This window comes from Eublepharis macularius, chromosome 1 (genome assembly GCF_028583425.1).
Source record: "Eublepharis macularius isolate TG4126 chromosome 1, MPM_Emac_v1.0, whole genome shotgun sequence".
Lineage (NCBI taxonomy): Eukaryota > Metazoa > Chordata > Lepidosauria > Squamata > Eublepharidae > Eublepharis > Eublepharis macularius.
In genome coordinates, this window is record NC_072790.1 from 171150409 (window position 1) to 171166728 (window position 16320).

General features: G+C 43.2%; 1 protein-coding gene across 1 annotated transcript in view; it reads right to left on the minus strand.

Annotated features, from left to right (window-relative positions):
• Positions 1–16320, minus strand: part of BTBD9 (BTB domain containing 9) — a 372408-nt gene that overhangs the window by 22501 nt on the left and 333587 nt on the right. The window contains exon 10 of the mRNA XM_054978182.1: positions 8254–8332. Coding sequence (XP_054834157.1) covers positions 8254–8332 — 79 coding nt within the window. The remainder of the gene's footprint in view (positions 1–8253; positions 8333–16320) is intronic.

Genomic DNA, 16320 nt, shown 5'->3' on the forward strand with positions numbered 1-16320 from the left:
TTCTGTGATCAAAATAAAATTCAGTTGGAGCAAATCAGGAGAAACAGCACAAGATGACTTTTAGTTTACTTAGAATAGCCAACAAAAAGCAACATAACATTTTACAAGAACGTGAGGAAAATCCTTTACATGAAATAAAGCAAAAGAGGAAAGAATGACTGCACTAAAGTGTGCCTGCCATCTAGTGACAGGCAAAATAAGAAGGGAAGAACAAAGATACTCTGCATTTATGCTGAAATGCAAAACAGAATTTAAGGGGGAAAGTATAGGGGAAATGCCATCATGAAGTATGACAACAGATTAGAGGAGAGGGATAAAGCATATCTTGAGAACAAAAGAAATGTTTCAGAAGCAGTTAACAAAGAAGAGATGAAAATTATTCCAAAAGTACAAGGAACTAGAGGCTACTAGAGATGGCAGCATGAAGAGGAAGCACCAGAGGATTTTAAAAAGTACCACAGAAAATTGCTAAAACACAATGGATTCTTTATTTCAACATTGAAAAAGAAAGGTAAGAAGTAGATGGCAGAAACAGACATATATTTCCCAAAGAAAACTGACAAAATGCTAAAGGAAATCAGTTTCATGCTGAGCAGGTGATCAAGAAATCAAAACATCCAGTCTAGCAAAACATCATGATCACAACAGAGCAAGTGAAAAATGCCACAGCAATAGGAAATTATTAAGACAGGAGGCTTCAAAATTATTTTGGAAATCTGGAAAGCAGTGCCAGACTGGAGAGAAGCATATTTAGTGCCTGCAATTAAACAGGAATCAAATGGTTTAGCATGTGAGGCACTTTATTCACGAAGACAGGTAGCAAACAGACTAAACAGAAAAGAAAAATATGAAGAAACAGAAACTTTATAAGGATTAATAAATAATACTCTTTCAAATATGATTAGTGCTAAAAAGTAAATTCACACAAATTACAGCTACAGGGTATTATAAAGAAATCTACTGTAGACAGGACACAACGAATATTTGAAAGAAATTTACCATCACCAATGCTTCATGTTAACTAATCTACCAGTTAAAACTTCCAGCTCTAGCTATTAGTTTAAAAGAGATTATTTGGTAGAGTTCTTGGTCAAGATTTGTCATTAAAAATTTGCCTCCCTCAGTGAGTGTATTTCTGCTGGTCTACATTAGAAGAGCTGGTCTGCATTATTGAAGAGAGGCTAATAAATAGGACAAACAGATGACATAGGTAGGGAATAAGTGAAGAAAATTTTGAAGGTCAGCAGGGCTTCAGATAAACCTATTACAGAATCAAGAAACAGATATGCAGGGCTGGTTTAAATATGTAGAAACAGGATATGGAACAGACATTTCCAGATTTGCAACAATTCACAATGTAGGCAGTCTTACATTTCAAGACTCTACCAAATAAAAAGGCTCTAAATATAGAAAGCTAGCATGTTGGGGTGGGAAACTTTAGTGAGTCTGCCTGCAGGAACAACACTATGGAAGCAATCCTAAACAGGTCTACTCAGATGTAAGTCCTATGTTATTCAATTGTGTTTACTCCCAGGCAAGTCTCTTTAGAATTGCAGTGTGAATCTGAGAAAACAGTAGTTGTGACAAAGGAAGGATTGGATTGGAAATTTGCATATATTCTCTTCAGAATTTTCTCGGGCATAAAAAATGGGGCCAAAAATCTCAGACTACAATGACTCAGCTGAGAACGAATCTGGTTGCTCACATTGTTATGAACATATTAATCTTTACCCTACCAGCCTCTAGTTAATTTTTTACATTAAATAAATATAGACTTAGTTTCAGAGAGGGTAACGAACAGATAATTCCTTACATTGTGACTGACATTTAAGAATAAATATCTGTCTAACAGAGGCAGCTCTCAGAGAATGTAGTCTTTTACCTGTAGGCTCTGGACATTAGGTGAGATAAGATGACTAAATTCCTGCAGTTATGGGGAAGCAGGGGAAAGTGAATCAGCAGGTAGTCTTTCCAGACTTTTTGAAGCCACAGGTGGAACATTTTAAAGCAATAATCATATGGTAAGTGGTTGTCTGTTTCTGCCCATTTCTGACGAACCGCAACAAACTGCTGATTTTTAGGGCAGTTCCTTTGGTTCGTTTTTCAGTTTGTCACTGCAGACAGCCTGGAGCCAATCAATCTATTCCCTAGGCAACGGGGGGGGGGATGCACTTCTGCAGACTTGGGAACACCAATGTCAGCCCTCCAAAGCTTGATAGGCAGCTCTGGCTGCCGACCAGAGAGTCCCATTCTGCTCTATGAGAGCACAAGGAGTATAACCCCCAACTCTCAGGCGAGTGGTTTCAGTTTCCAGCAGGCCCTTAGACAGGGAGGAACTGCTGTTGGATTTTCAGTCAGAGAGGGAGCTATTTGAAGCTTGTGCTTGACATTCAGGTGCACCTGCTTCTGTTCCACAGCCAGGCTAAGGGGCTAAGCCTCATGGGTTACTCATCTGAGGAGTCTTTTATTATTAATTTGAGCACCTCTCCCCTTGCCAGCTCCACGTTGGGAAATTCCTGGAGATGTTGGGGGAAGGAAAGCCTGGAGAGGGTGGGGTTTGGGGAGGAGAGGGACTTCAGGAAGGTATAATGCCATAAAGGCTGCCAGGTCTAGGTTGGGAAATTCCTGTCTCCCCAAAGAACATCTGATCCTTCCCCCCAAGATTGACCTCCTCTCATAGATTGTCTGTCTTCCTGTCCTTTAAAAGAATATTCCTGTCTCTTCTTGACTGTCTCTAACTCCATCCCATGTTTTCATTGCAACTTTTTGGTGCTACAATGTATTTCAATGGAGCCAATGCAAGTTAGAGCAGTTTATCTGTTCCCAGAGACCGTTATTCCACTCTGGGGGCCTTCATTCCAGGCCCAGAGCAGTTTAGCTGGTCCCAGGGACCATCATTCCACACTGTGGGGGGGGGCATCATTCCGTTCTTAGACTAAGATTCTCTAACTCCATCCCATGTTTTCATTGCAACTTTTTGGTGCTGCAGTGTATTTCAATGGAGCCAATGTATGTCAAATGGCACTTATGGCTCCCATTATATCTAATGGAACTTTCCTGGGGGCACCCACTTTGGAGGTCAAAAACTTGGACATCCAAAATCCAATCTTCGCCAAACTTGTAGGGTGGCTTGAGGAGAGCCTACTGAAGACTCCCAGTGAGTTTGGCATTTCTAACTGTCAAGGGGGGGAGCGTTCTACGCCCTCCAGAAGTGACGTGATGAACTGAACGAACCAAACGAACTGATTTATGAACCGGGCAAGATAGTGAAGGTTCGTGGTTCATGAAACATAACGAACCACAAACCACCACAAATCGCCATTTTCCCAGTTTGTGCCCATCTCTAGTCATAATATTAGGATAAAACATGGTAGCCTAAAAGCAAGATAAAGCCTGTAATACTGATTACTTAAAAACAGTAGTGCACAGAATTGCACAACCCACTGGAACAGAATCCGTGGGACTGGGTGGCCAGCTAACCAATGGCAGGAGGCCGGTTGGGTGGCCCACCTGCTTCAACCATCATATGCCTGATGGAACGTTGCTGCCTTGCATGCCTGGTGGAAAGATAGCAAATCCTGCCTGGCCTGAGTCTCCACAGACAGAGAGTTCCACCAGGTTGGAGTCAGGACCAAGAAAGTCCTAGCCAAGGCAAGGTGGACTTTCTTGGGGCCAGGGGCTACCAGTACATTATCTGCTGAGTGGGGCATCCTCCGGAGAACATATGGTGAGAAGCGGTCCTGCAGATATGTCGGTCCCAGTTCAATAAGGGCTTTGAAGGTTAAAACCAAAACCTTGAACCTGACCCAGAATTCCACTGGGAGCCAGCTCAGCTGGTGCAAGACTGATGTTATATGTGACCATAACAGGGTTCCAGTCAAAGCATGCGTTGCCACATTCTGGATCAGTTGCAACTTCTGGAGCAGGCCCAAGGGCAGCCCAGCAACCTGGAGTTGACCATTGCATGGGTCATGGCAGCTAGGTCATCATGGGTTGAAAGGTAGGGGGGCAAGTTGCCTGATATGTCAGAGATGAAAAAACACAGACCTGATAACTGTCGTGACCTGGGCCTGCATTGATAAGGCATCCAGGCCTACACCCAAACTCTTCACCACTGGCACAAGTGCAAGCAGCAATCCATCTAGGGCTGGGAACTGGATATACCCTACCTTTCTTCCTAAGAAGGGATCCAAGGTTGCTTATATGTATATGCACAGGTGTATAAAAATAACACGTTGAAAATATCTTAGAATGCAACACTGAATAGCTAGTTAACAAGATAAAAAGAACAGAATTTGTCTCTTATTAAAATATTTATATTCCATCTTTTTGCATGGCCCAAGTTACATTACAATTTAAAACGAATAAAATGAAACCTACAAAGATGCCTACAGTTTATACCTTGTTAAAAATCTTGGTGAAAAACCTTACAGTACCTCCTGAAGATTTCTAATGATGGTGCTTCCATCTCCATTCTACAAAGAGGATGCTACAATGGAAAAGGTATGGGCTCTGGTTGATGCCAGGCAGGCCTTACGTGAGAGAAAACTCAGTAGGTGGCAGCCTGGATGAGGAATGCAGTTGATGCATAAGGACATATGGGAGAAGGTGGTCTTCTAGTCATGTGAGTCCTAGACCATAAAGGGTTTTAAAGGTCATAATCAGAACCTTGAATTCGACTCAGAAACAAACTGGCAGCCAATATTGCTGTTTAAAAATTGGTAACGTGTTCTCATCAGCTAGCCCCTAAGAACAATCAGGTTGCTACCTTATGAACGAGCTACAGTTTCTAAGTTGTCTTTAGGGGCAGCTCAACACAGAGTGTCAGGGCAATGAGAGGAAAAACTCAAGATCAGGCTGAGGGTGATCTGATCAGACTGATCATGGCCCTGTGTGATACTACAGTAAGTGGTATAGTAAACAAGGAAAGCTGGGAGGAATGCAACTGGCTCATATGTTTATAACAAGGGAGACAGTCCCACATCACCTACAGTTTTAAAGTTAACAATGAGTACCTTAAACTGAACCTGGAAACAAAATGGCAACGAAAAAAACTGTTTCAGAAAAAAAAATATATATTAAAAACTGCTTATCTAGTCAGAACTGCCATAATGTGGGATAACCGAAGTTTCCAAGTTGTATTTAAGGACAGCATCAAGCAGAGCGTGTTAACATTAACCTGATCAGCTGAGTCTAAAAGGGGAGGATATTTTCAGCACAAGATGTTAACTGAAAAAGGCACATGTGGCAACTGCACCAGCCTTCTTTTTGAATAGCAGAAATGGCTCCAGCAGTAACTGTAAACACAGGCTCATCCCATCTAAAAGTAGTAACACGATCCTTCTACAATATCCTCCCTAGAACAATTAACTGTAGCCATTCCAAGATTATGCCATGAATGAACCTATAGAAAAACACTGCTTTGTGACCCAGCTGTAACATTTAAAAGGTACCCTTGTGGTCCCATCTGGAACAAGAATATTGTGTTATTTATGATAAATTTATACATACTACAGAACACTGCGCTATTTAATACTGTCTATCTGCTCAGATGATTACCATGATTCTAATTATTGCAAACTGTAAATGCAATCTCACACTTTATCTAAGCAAGTAAGTATTTAGTGGGGGGAAAATAAAATGGAAAAATTCCAGAATAAGCATAATAGGAAGCATGTAACAACTTAGCAGTGTTAAACACTGATTCGATTCAAAACTTCACATTTTATTTGTAAATGTTTTATTCTTTTTCCTCCAAAGAAACCGCCACAAATGTTTGTTGAGAGTCAAGCAATGAATGGTTAATACCATTCCAAGGCCATTCCCAAGTCCAATTTACTGCCTTATTTATAATTCCTCATTGTATGAAATATGTATGCATGCACATGTGATATTACTGCCTTTAGAGACATTAATCTATTCACATTTTAAGATTCCAACAGGTTAAAGTGCTTCCTTGGTTCTCTGTTAGGGAGGGGAAAGGAACTCATATTCACAGAGACAGTTTAAAAGGGTGAATAATTTACCTACTTGCATTTCTGGCTTCTACTTTAATGGTGCTATTATTTATTTTGTGATATGACATTATTCACTTTTTACAGGATTCAAATATAGCAGCTCTCTCTCAGAAAAAAAGATCATCAAATGTGACTGACAGGGTTATTATAAATATGCTAGTCTACATCAAGATCTTGGCTCTAATTTCTAAGACATAGCTAGTGAGTGAAAACTCAGTAACATTACTCTCTCTCTCTCTCATCACATAATATGAGAGAGATTTATGTAAAATTCACAGATTCACTTCAGCCTTTTTTCTTTTCCTCTCTGTTTACTTAGGTTAACAAAGCAATGCTGAAAAGGATTTCTGTGGGCTTAGAAGTGTGAATAAAATAGCAAACAAATGTTCCTTTCATTCTGTGAAGTAAAATCTCAGCTGACAGTAAATGCACCAGAGAAAATCTACAGAGTAAACTCAATTCACAGGATGCAATCCCACAAAGATACAGGATGGAACCCATCAGCAGAAGGTGCTTATAGACATGGATCTTCTCCATTTCCCTCTGCACCCAACAGTTCCTTCCAACCCCAGAAAAATTGGGTTTTGGAGTCATGGAACAAACATGGCCTGACAGCCTCAGTGGGGAAGAGGTAAGATCATCCTTTCTGCTTCTTCTGTCAGTAGTGGAGTGCTGATAGAAGAGAGAGGAGGAAGATACTTCGCTCCCTTTCCCCAAGTTCCCATAAACTTGCACAGCTATCACTCTATGTGGGTTCTGCAACCCTGGGAATGAACTTGAAAATCAAAGGAAAGCGCATGTAAGTTACTGATCACAAGGTATGGGATAAACAAAATTTGTACTGTAGCCTACATCATAGATGACTATACAAATCCTATAAAACCTGGTTGCAAACCCAGAACCATCCCTCAGATAATTCAACCTAGAACAACTATTCTGAATGAATACCTGCAACTCATACACTACAACTTTTGAACAGACCGTGATTCCATGCAGGGGTGGACTGGGAGGAAAAACTTCCCCCCCAAAATGTCCTGCCCTCTCAAAGGAGGGAAGAAAGTACAGGTGTGCAATTCGATATATCCAGTCCAAATATATATCCAAAAATACCTTATTGATATTTTTTGTGTTCAGTCAAATTAGGGATTTCTCAAATGTGCCATTATTGGCCTCCTGGTTAATTCTGAATATATTCAAAATTAACCAGGTCCATTATTCCCTATGGGGAAATCTTTCCGGGGGTGGGTGGGCAGGTCTGGAGAGTCTGTTTGTAAAGAAAACTACACTAAAATTGCAGTGTAGTGAGTGCAGCCTGTCCTTTAAAGATCTGTCAAATGTATTAGGATAATACCTGGATCCAAATACTAAATTGATATTTTTGGACCTAATATCTAGAATACTGAAAATATATGGTATTCTGGACAACTGGTTCTGAATAATACTGATTTTTTAAATATACACCCCTAGGAGAAAGAGCTTGCACCAGCCACACATCCCACACAGTTTGGGTAGGCTTTGCTGTGCAGTGTTTGGTGGGGCTGTGTGCCTCCTTCCCTGCCCAGCATCCGACAAAGGGTATATGGCGCTGGGGCCTCCCAGGCAATCAGCAAATTGGGACTTTTCCTGGTGGCATTAATGGCCAACCCGCCCTTTGTTCCAGGGATTCCCAATATCCCAACTCCCTCTAAACGTTGAAACTCAATGTGAGTGATTTGGGGCTAGTCATACTAGTGGTAAGTATGCAAAGGGATAGCCTCAAGTATATCATGTCTTGAGTGCTTACCTTACAGAGAAATTAATACAATAGATCAATAATTAAATACCACTACATTGCAAAGCAAATCAATAACTGATAAGTTTCTTGATTTCAGCATATTACATTTTTACACACTTCTATTTGAAAACCAAGCACTGATTTATAGACTCCTGTGTTGTCATTCCAATGCATTAGAATCATTTGATCACTTTTAACAATGTGTATGAACAACATTTGATGTTGCTCTAGTGAAGGCCATGCTAACGGTTGCAATGATAAATTAGTATACTTGGTCATGAAAAGACATTTACAGACACCAATAAATTCCCTATATATTCACTTAAACAATACATTGTCTCTTTTACTAGGTTATCCCAACAGAAGAAACAGCACCTTTGGCAGCCCTGAATAAAAAAAACTGTATGATATAAAACCAATCTCAGTATCAGCCATACAGCAGACTTCCCTCTCTTGAGTTACCTCATTAGCTGTGTTGTGAGTTCCAACAATTCTGATAAAAGATGCTGGTTGTCTGTCAAAACTTATAACTTGCCAAGATCTGAAAAACAAACCAGAGCAAAGAACTGTCAGATCGTTTTTCACTCATTTTATAAATTACAAAGAAAAAAATATTTGGAAGATTTTCCAGTAACACTTTAATAAAATGTAAGTGTGCAGATATATTTTGTTTATTTATGCAATTCTGAGTCAACTTTCAGTACAATTACTAAAGGTAATTTAAAGCCACAGACTAACAAACTTAAGTACCCCAAGAATGTAACACCTGAAAGCTGTATAAAACATTGAACAAAACTAGTCTTCAACTGGTAGGTTAAGACACGTGGGTCATGCCCTGATCTTACGTGAGTTGCACCAACAACATTACCATCACTTTTTGTTGATGTTTAACTTTTAAAAGGAAAAAAAACCCAGAAGAGACAGTGAACTACCAAATGCAAAGATCAAAGGCTTTTATACCTCTAATAATTGTGTATAGGGTTTCTATGGGGCCCCCATCTGTTTGCATGATGCTGGCTGGGTGTATGTCTTGAGGAACACGGTGTGGTTACACAATTGTAACAAAGCAGGCCTAGATCTGACTATTGCTTGGATGGGGGACACCATATATACATCCTAACAACAAGCAGAGAGAAGAGAATACAATAAAAGCTCTTTAATGATAATGTGGCATAAGTGATACTAAGAGGGACAGTTTTTCTCTTTCCCTGACTGGCATGATGCACCAGCTCAAAATTCTTATTCTACAAAACTTGTAAAGGTGCAGGAGCCCTGCATTCCTCCTTTGCATCTGGTCATCTCAGAGTGAAAAGGATCAAGATAGATGCCTAGAGAAATTTTTTTTAAATAGGATCCCATGTAGTCTACTGAAAGTATAGTTGGATTCTGAGTGAGGTTAGACTGAAGGCTACTGCTGCACTCCAAGTTTACACATTAAATTTCACAGAGAAATGTCTGTAAGGTAAAATGTTTTTGTGAATTGCTTGTATAAATACATACCCACATGGTAAAGATACATTTATAAGAAAGGCACAAGACGGACCATCCTTTTCATTTATAAGATCAAGCAACCATGGGCAAAAATTCCTGTAATCCTTCTGCAAATGACATTACTCTTAAAAACAGATGGCGTGGTCTCCTCCTAGCTTTCACTTATATTGTGCTGCTTTGATTCATGAAATCGTTTCATTGGCCTATGTATATAAAGCTGAGTGCATCTTGACCAATGTATCTTCATATAACATCTCAGCCATAAATAAAATCACAGTTTTAAAAGTTCTATTCTCGCTGGAAAAGAGTGTATTACACTGTTTTTTGCTATTACAGTTAAATATATATATTCAAAATAATCTAAAGTGTAGGTATATGCTAGATACATCAGAAACAGTTGGCAGAATACAGTTATTGACATTTTGGAAATGGTATATATTTATACAGCAGAGAGAAATATTTAAGCCATTAACCTTTTGATTTATTTTCATTTCACAAAATTAAACGATCAAACTCAACTACAGACTATAGAAATGGTAATATCGTGGTGACAAACTACAGTTTATGGCTCATACCTCTTTACAGTAAGTCACAATAGTGGCTTATTGGCTTTACAGAATTGTATTATATATTTAGTGCACAGAATTGCATTAAATATGAACTTCCCTGGCTTCCACTTAATTTTACAAATCTGACATGGCGATCCTAAAAGCACCTGATAGAAAGCCCCACTGGATAACCCTGAGCAGGGTTCTTAGTATACCTGCTTAGAATTGTTGCCTAACAAAGGCATCCTAACCAGAGTTATATCCTTCTAAACCCATTGACTTCAATGGAAATAGAAGGGTGTAACTCTGCTTAGTACTGCATTGTTAATTACTGAACACCTGACCCTAATTTAGACTAATTTTGGCAACTTATACCTCCCTCCACCCCTTTTGAACTATTTACCAAAGCCGAGGGGCACACTAGAGACAGCCCAATTCACTTGCGAAACATAGAACTGGAAGGGACCCCAAGGGTCCTCTATTCTAACTCCCTGTATAATACATGAAATCTGCAGCTCTCTCTCCTCCACTCCCCCAGTGACCCCTTTTCAATGCCCAGAGGAAGGCAAAAACCACCAGGATCCCTGGTCAATCTGGAAAATCCCTTCTTGACTCCAAAATGGCAGATAAGAAAGAGCCACGAGAGCCAAGTACTGGCTCATCCCCTCTCATGACATGCCTAAATTCATACTAAGTCATAGAATCAGCATTGCCAGATGGCTATCTAGTCTCTGCTTAAAAGCCTCCAAAGAAGCTGCTTCCTACTGAATCACACCACTAGTCTATCAAGTAGACTACTGGTCTACTTGATCCTTTCAACTGGAAATGCCAGAGATTGAACCTTGGACCTTCTCCATGCAAAGCCACAGCCCCACTCCTTTTACAAACGTTGTTAATCTGGTTTACAATTCATATAGTCTTCTTCTGAAACATGCAGTGGAAGAAATCTTTTCTTATTTCTGCACCACAACATGAATGATAGCTAAAAAATGAACCAATTTTCCTATGGTGATAATTTGTTTTTCAGTAATGCCAAAAAGTCCCAGCAAGAATTGTGGGCCCTGTGGTGCACGATGATATAAATGCATGGAAGACTAAGAGAAAAATATACCAACAGAATGTACACAAAAACAAAGGCATTATAATTGGAAAATATAATCATTACTTCCAGCTGAGGCTTACATCTTGAAGAAAAGACTAGGGACCGGCAGCCTGTGCTCAGTCTTTACATGAGGGTCCTTAAGCTGAAAGGCAACAGTGCATGCTGCTTGGTCTGCCCAAGTCCCCTGGTGCCACAGCTTCATCTCTTAAAAGAAATTAGCCTTGTTATAGCCCTAGGGTGTGTTATTTAATACTCCGTATCTCACCTCAGCCATCCCCTCCCAACTCTCTCATTCTGCCTGAGTCCCCTAAGGAGAGCTGTAATTGATGATTAGCATTCCAAAGCCATGCTTGCATCCTGTGAGCCCGTCATATTTAATTACATTTTAACTATATTCGTCTTCAATAATAGCCTGAACATAATTTAGATAATTATCTCTCACTCTCTCATTCTCAGACTCTGTCTGTCTCAGAGCTCCTTGCAACGAATATTGCTTTCCTTGCTCAAACACATAAACAGACTCTTGGGCCAAGTACTTTCATCTCTCCAACAGCAACAGCTGTCACTAAAAAACTCAGTGGCTTTGAGCATCCCACAGTCAATTCAAAGAGAAATCTTCATACTGCTACTTGTGGTTTTATTTTGAGAAGCAGAGGAGAAGCATTGCTACCCAGGACAAAAGTTGTCTACATTATAACAGACTGTCTTTCTTGCCATTTCACACTGCAGCACTACTTGCTGAACACTGGCAATTACTTGTTCTTTGCTGTCAGCCTGGAACCACTATTCATTACTTAATACTGTTTCTTTTGTTATCTATTTTGTCTCTGTGCAGGTATTCATCCAACAGGGTACGATCCAAGAAGGATTTGCAACCATCTGCTGAGACTATGGCATGACCAACAGCAGCAATGACCAATGGTGTGCTGTTGTGTTGTGGAGTTGCCAGCTCTCTCATTCCAATCCAGGGTGTTCACGGAGGGGCACAAGTATATTCACGTAAGGAGGATAGAATGATCTCCAGGTTGCACACACCTTCACACCACTTCTGGTGTCTGGTAAATCATGCAGGTTGCATAACAAAGGGGAAGGCAGCACAAGGTCACTGGGGCAAATAGGAGAGAGCAGCAGTACTGCGCCCCTGAGTGCAAGATGGAGATGGTGCATAGATGTTCACTGGCCAAAATCATAAGTGTGTGTGTGTGTGTGTGTGTGGAGGGGGAGCAATCTGTATGAATGGTTCATCATCACCTATGTTGATGTTCAACAGGGCAAAACTGGCAGCTTTGCTCAGACATCCAGCTAGACTGCCTCAGAGCTCTTCCCATGAGGGAACTGAACCAGTGGCTTTATATCATCCCCTGTGCCTTTCCACCTAGCCATACCTGTCTGCATTCTTCCTCTATATGGCTAGTGTGGATAGCAGAGCTTCCTGAGGATGTCTAATGCCCTATGCTACGTCGTGTTCTTGATCCAAGTTGCATAAGCAGTTGAATAATTGGCCTCTGGCTTTTGTCTTCTTGCTGAGCGTAAAAGGTGAGTTTTACCTTTTAGCCAACATTCCCCTTTCTGGGAACTGAACCTATGCCTCCTATTTGCTACATGTGTGCCTTTTCACAGTAAACTAGTGGCAGGGATGTCTGTGATGGGATTGCCTTTGGTTAGGGTTCACTTGTGTTCCTTTGTTACTTTCCCACTGTCTGCATTAACCTTGCCTGGCAAAAGACTGGTGCTCCTATGCCCTACTCTGGCCAGAATCTGAAGTTAGTGGGAGGGGTCTTAGGTGGTGCATCATAGTTGCCTGTGCTGAATGAGCTATGGGAGCATTGTGACTGGACTGGCTGTATTTCTTTCTCTGTATGCTTGCCTGGCAAAAAGGAAATAGGCTGCAAGTAAGAACTTGAATTGATGCCTGCAGAGCTCAATGGAATATGTTAATTCCTGGTGATTCTTGCATTACCTGCCTACTACCTGCCTGAGAGTTAAGGGGCCAATTGTTCTTCTTCCCTCGCCTTTGGATGCTCCTATTGCACATGGTAGCTACATAACATCAGAAGGCCATTGCTGCATCAACAGTCAGCAGTTGGTTTCATCTGAGTCTGGCATTCATGAGAGAAGTCAGTGGCTCACTGCGCCTGATTGATGGATGACAGTGGGGTTGCTATGCACTCTGGCGTTACTGTGATGTGGTGGGAGCTGAGGGGTGTTTGTGTCACTTCTTTCCTCTCTGCAGAACAGTCGAAAATATAAATTAGTAGTACCGACACACTGTCAGGTCTTAGGATACATCTGCTTGACTCCCAGTTTTGTGAACAAGCATGACAACAAGCATGGTCACCCCTGTTAAAAATAAACTTGTCGGTGATAATGTCTGAATGCACACTTGTTAACTGAAGTAGATATGGCGATATTAATTTTTCTGTACATGAACTGGGGGGGGGGAGTTATTTGCATGTGGCTGTGTCTGAAAACATCTTTATTAGTATATCCTTATTGCTTATTGTATCATTGACTTGCAGAATAACGGCCTTGTTCCTATCTCAGCTTCCTCTCCTTTCTTGCCAGGACACACAGTTTCTCCTTTCATTAATTTCATTCTGCGTGGGTTGACATCACTTCAGCCCCAACCCAGGCAAAGGACAAGCTGGACAAAGGGCAAAGGACAGGGAAGTGGCAGAGCACTGCAGCTATCAAGGCACAATCCCTAATGATGTTTGGCTTCCTACTCCAAAGAGCTATTTTTTAGGCAACCATTTAACCTAGTTTTAAAAAGGCTTCATTCTGCCCTCATGTATAATATTTCCACTATCCTGAAAATTATCAGTCCCGGTACTATCAGTGTGTATTCTGGAAATTTTCATTTCAGTTTTGAATTCAGGGTTTCTCAATGAACTATGTGCCGTTATTGGTTTATTTCTGGACGGGTACTGCTGGTGCGGTTCTAATCCGCTTGTTCTTTTCCAGTATCGTGATTTTTGGCCCCTGTTCTTTGCAATGAGGGCTACCAAGCTCTTTAGGGCAGCTGTTTTTGCACTTAATGGCACCAAAATTGCACAGAATACAGTTCTCCTTCCAAATCATTTGCCTACCAAGTTTCAGCACACACACCATGGGATGGATGTTTTCAGTCCCCAAAGAACGCTTGGGGAAAGGCATCAAGGTTGAGTGTCAAATAGCTGCATATGAATACAGCTCTTTCTAAGAGGGGTGGGGAAACAAGGCTCTATTCATGCTTAATCAAAAAATGCATAGTTACCTACCATTAGCCCCCTCCTAGTTACACATGGGCAAGAAACAAAAAAAATTAACAAATCAGCAGTTTGCAGTGCGGTGCCGATGATGATCCCGAGATCGCGAACCACAACGAACATTTCCAGTTACCGAACCGGTTTGCGGTTCGTTGGGTGCGGAATGCCCCCCGTGGCACTTACAGAGCCCATATTCACAGGGAGTCTTTTGCAGCCTCTCCTACAGCCACCACCCAAGTTTGGACAAGATTGCAAAAGGGATCTTAGAGTTATACCCTCTCCAATCCAAGCCTGGCGGCCACAGGCGCCTAACAGCAAGCCACCTCCCCTTTAGGGGGCGGGGGGGCTGGCCACTCGACGGCGGCACCCCCCATGTGCCCACCCGCCAGGCCAAAGAGGAGCGCGCTGGTATTCCCGCGTGGGTGGGAGAGGACATGTCATTCGGACAGGGACCTGATTCCTCAGCAAGCGAGGGTCCTCACCCGAGGGTCCCACTGAAGAACAGTGCGGCAGCAGACGACAGCACACACCTTCCTGCCTTGCCGGAAAGGATGGGAGGGAGAGGACCTGTCATGTGGGGATAAGTGGGAAGATCGCCCTGCAACCGCCAGTCCAAAGTGGAGCACGCTGGTATTCCCGGCGCAGACCGGAAGAAGGGTGATGACGGCGGCCCCCGGGGATACATCAACGAGCCACCTCCCCTTTAGTGGGCGGGGGGGTCTGGCCGCTCGCTGGAGGCACCCCCATGGAAGGGCAGGAGGGAGAGGAGATGTCATTTGGAGGGGTCGGAGTGCTCCAGAGAGGGACAGGTCGAAAGAGGGTCTGTGAAGTCGGAAGATCCTAACAGCCGCAAGACCTCCTCCGAGGATCCCACTGAGGAACTCTGTGGCAGCAGCCAGCCTCTACCACCTTCTTGCCTTTGCAGAAAGTATGGAATAGGAAAGGACTGGAGAGGTCGTTGGGAGGGGACTGAGTGTTCTGCAGAAGGCAAGGTGAGAAGAGGGACCGCGTACTTGTGTGGGAGAGGAGAGCCGAGCCCGAGGCTTCCTAGCCGCATTGCGCAGCAGGACCGGGACGGAGGGATCCCACATCCACTCTGAAGGAGTGCGCAGACTACTGTGGCTTGTCCACTCCCCTTGTGTCACAGTGGAGGCTGTCGCCAGCATCACTCACCTTCCTGCCTTCGTGGAAAGGACATGGCTGGTTGTGGTGGCATTACCCATTAACTCCTGCCCAGAGGAGACAGCCACTGCTGTTGGCAGGGGCCACCGTGACGTGCAATTTTATGCACAACAGCAGTTGATTTGTCCTTCGTGGCCCAAAGCTGAAGCATCATACAGAACCCACCGTCTGGCCTTCACGGAAAGGGTGTGAGGGCGAGGGACCCATTCCCCCCTGCTCAGAGGGGGCAGCAGGTGCCCATGGAAAGGGGGGGGGTACCATGCGGCGCCACACTAACACCAGCAACAGCTCCTGAGCTGCCCCTCGTGCCCAAAAGCAGCAGTGGCAGACCTCAACCACCTTCCTGCCTTTGCGGAAAGGACACATGACTGGTCGTGGGTCCCATTCCCCCCATGAAAAGAGAGGACAGCAGATACACATGGATAGGGCTGCACCATGCAGCTCAAACCTGTCATGTTCAGCAAAAGCTTCTGAGCTGCCCCCTCGGGGTCCAAAGCAGCGGCAGCAGACAGCACCCAACTTCCTGCCTTCGTGGAAAGGGTGGGAGGGACCCATTCCCCCCTGCTCAGAGGGGACACCAGGTGCAATGGAAGGGGGGGTACCATACGGTGCCACTCTCACATCGGCAACAGCAACAGAGCTGTTCCTCGTGCACAAAAGCAACATCAGCTGGCAGCACCACACCTTCCTGCCTTCGTGGAAAGGACGGGATGGGAAAGATAGGAGAGGTTGGGAGGCATCTGAGCAGATCCAGAGAAGGAGAGATGTAAAGAGGGAATGGGAACTTGTCTGGGAGAGGAGGGCAAAGCCATGGAAGCAGCCCCGAGAAGTGAGGGAGGCTTGAGCCCGCTGTGGACGAGCTGGGCCGGCTACAACCCTAGGGTGGCTCAGAGCCCGGGTAGGTCCAGGTCCACGGAAGAGTGCCCCAGAAGGTTGAGGTTCACCTTGATGAACGTCA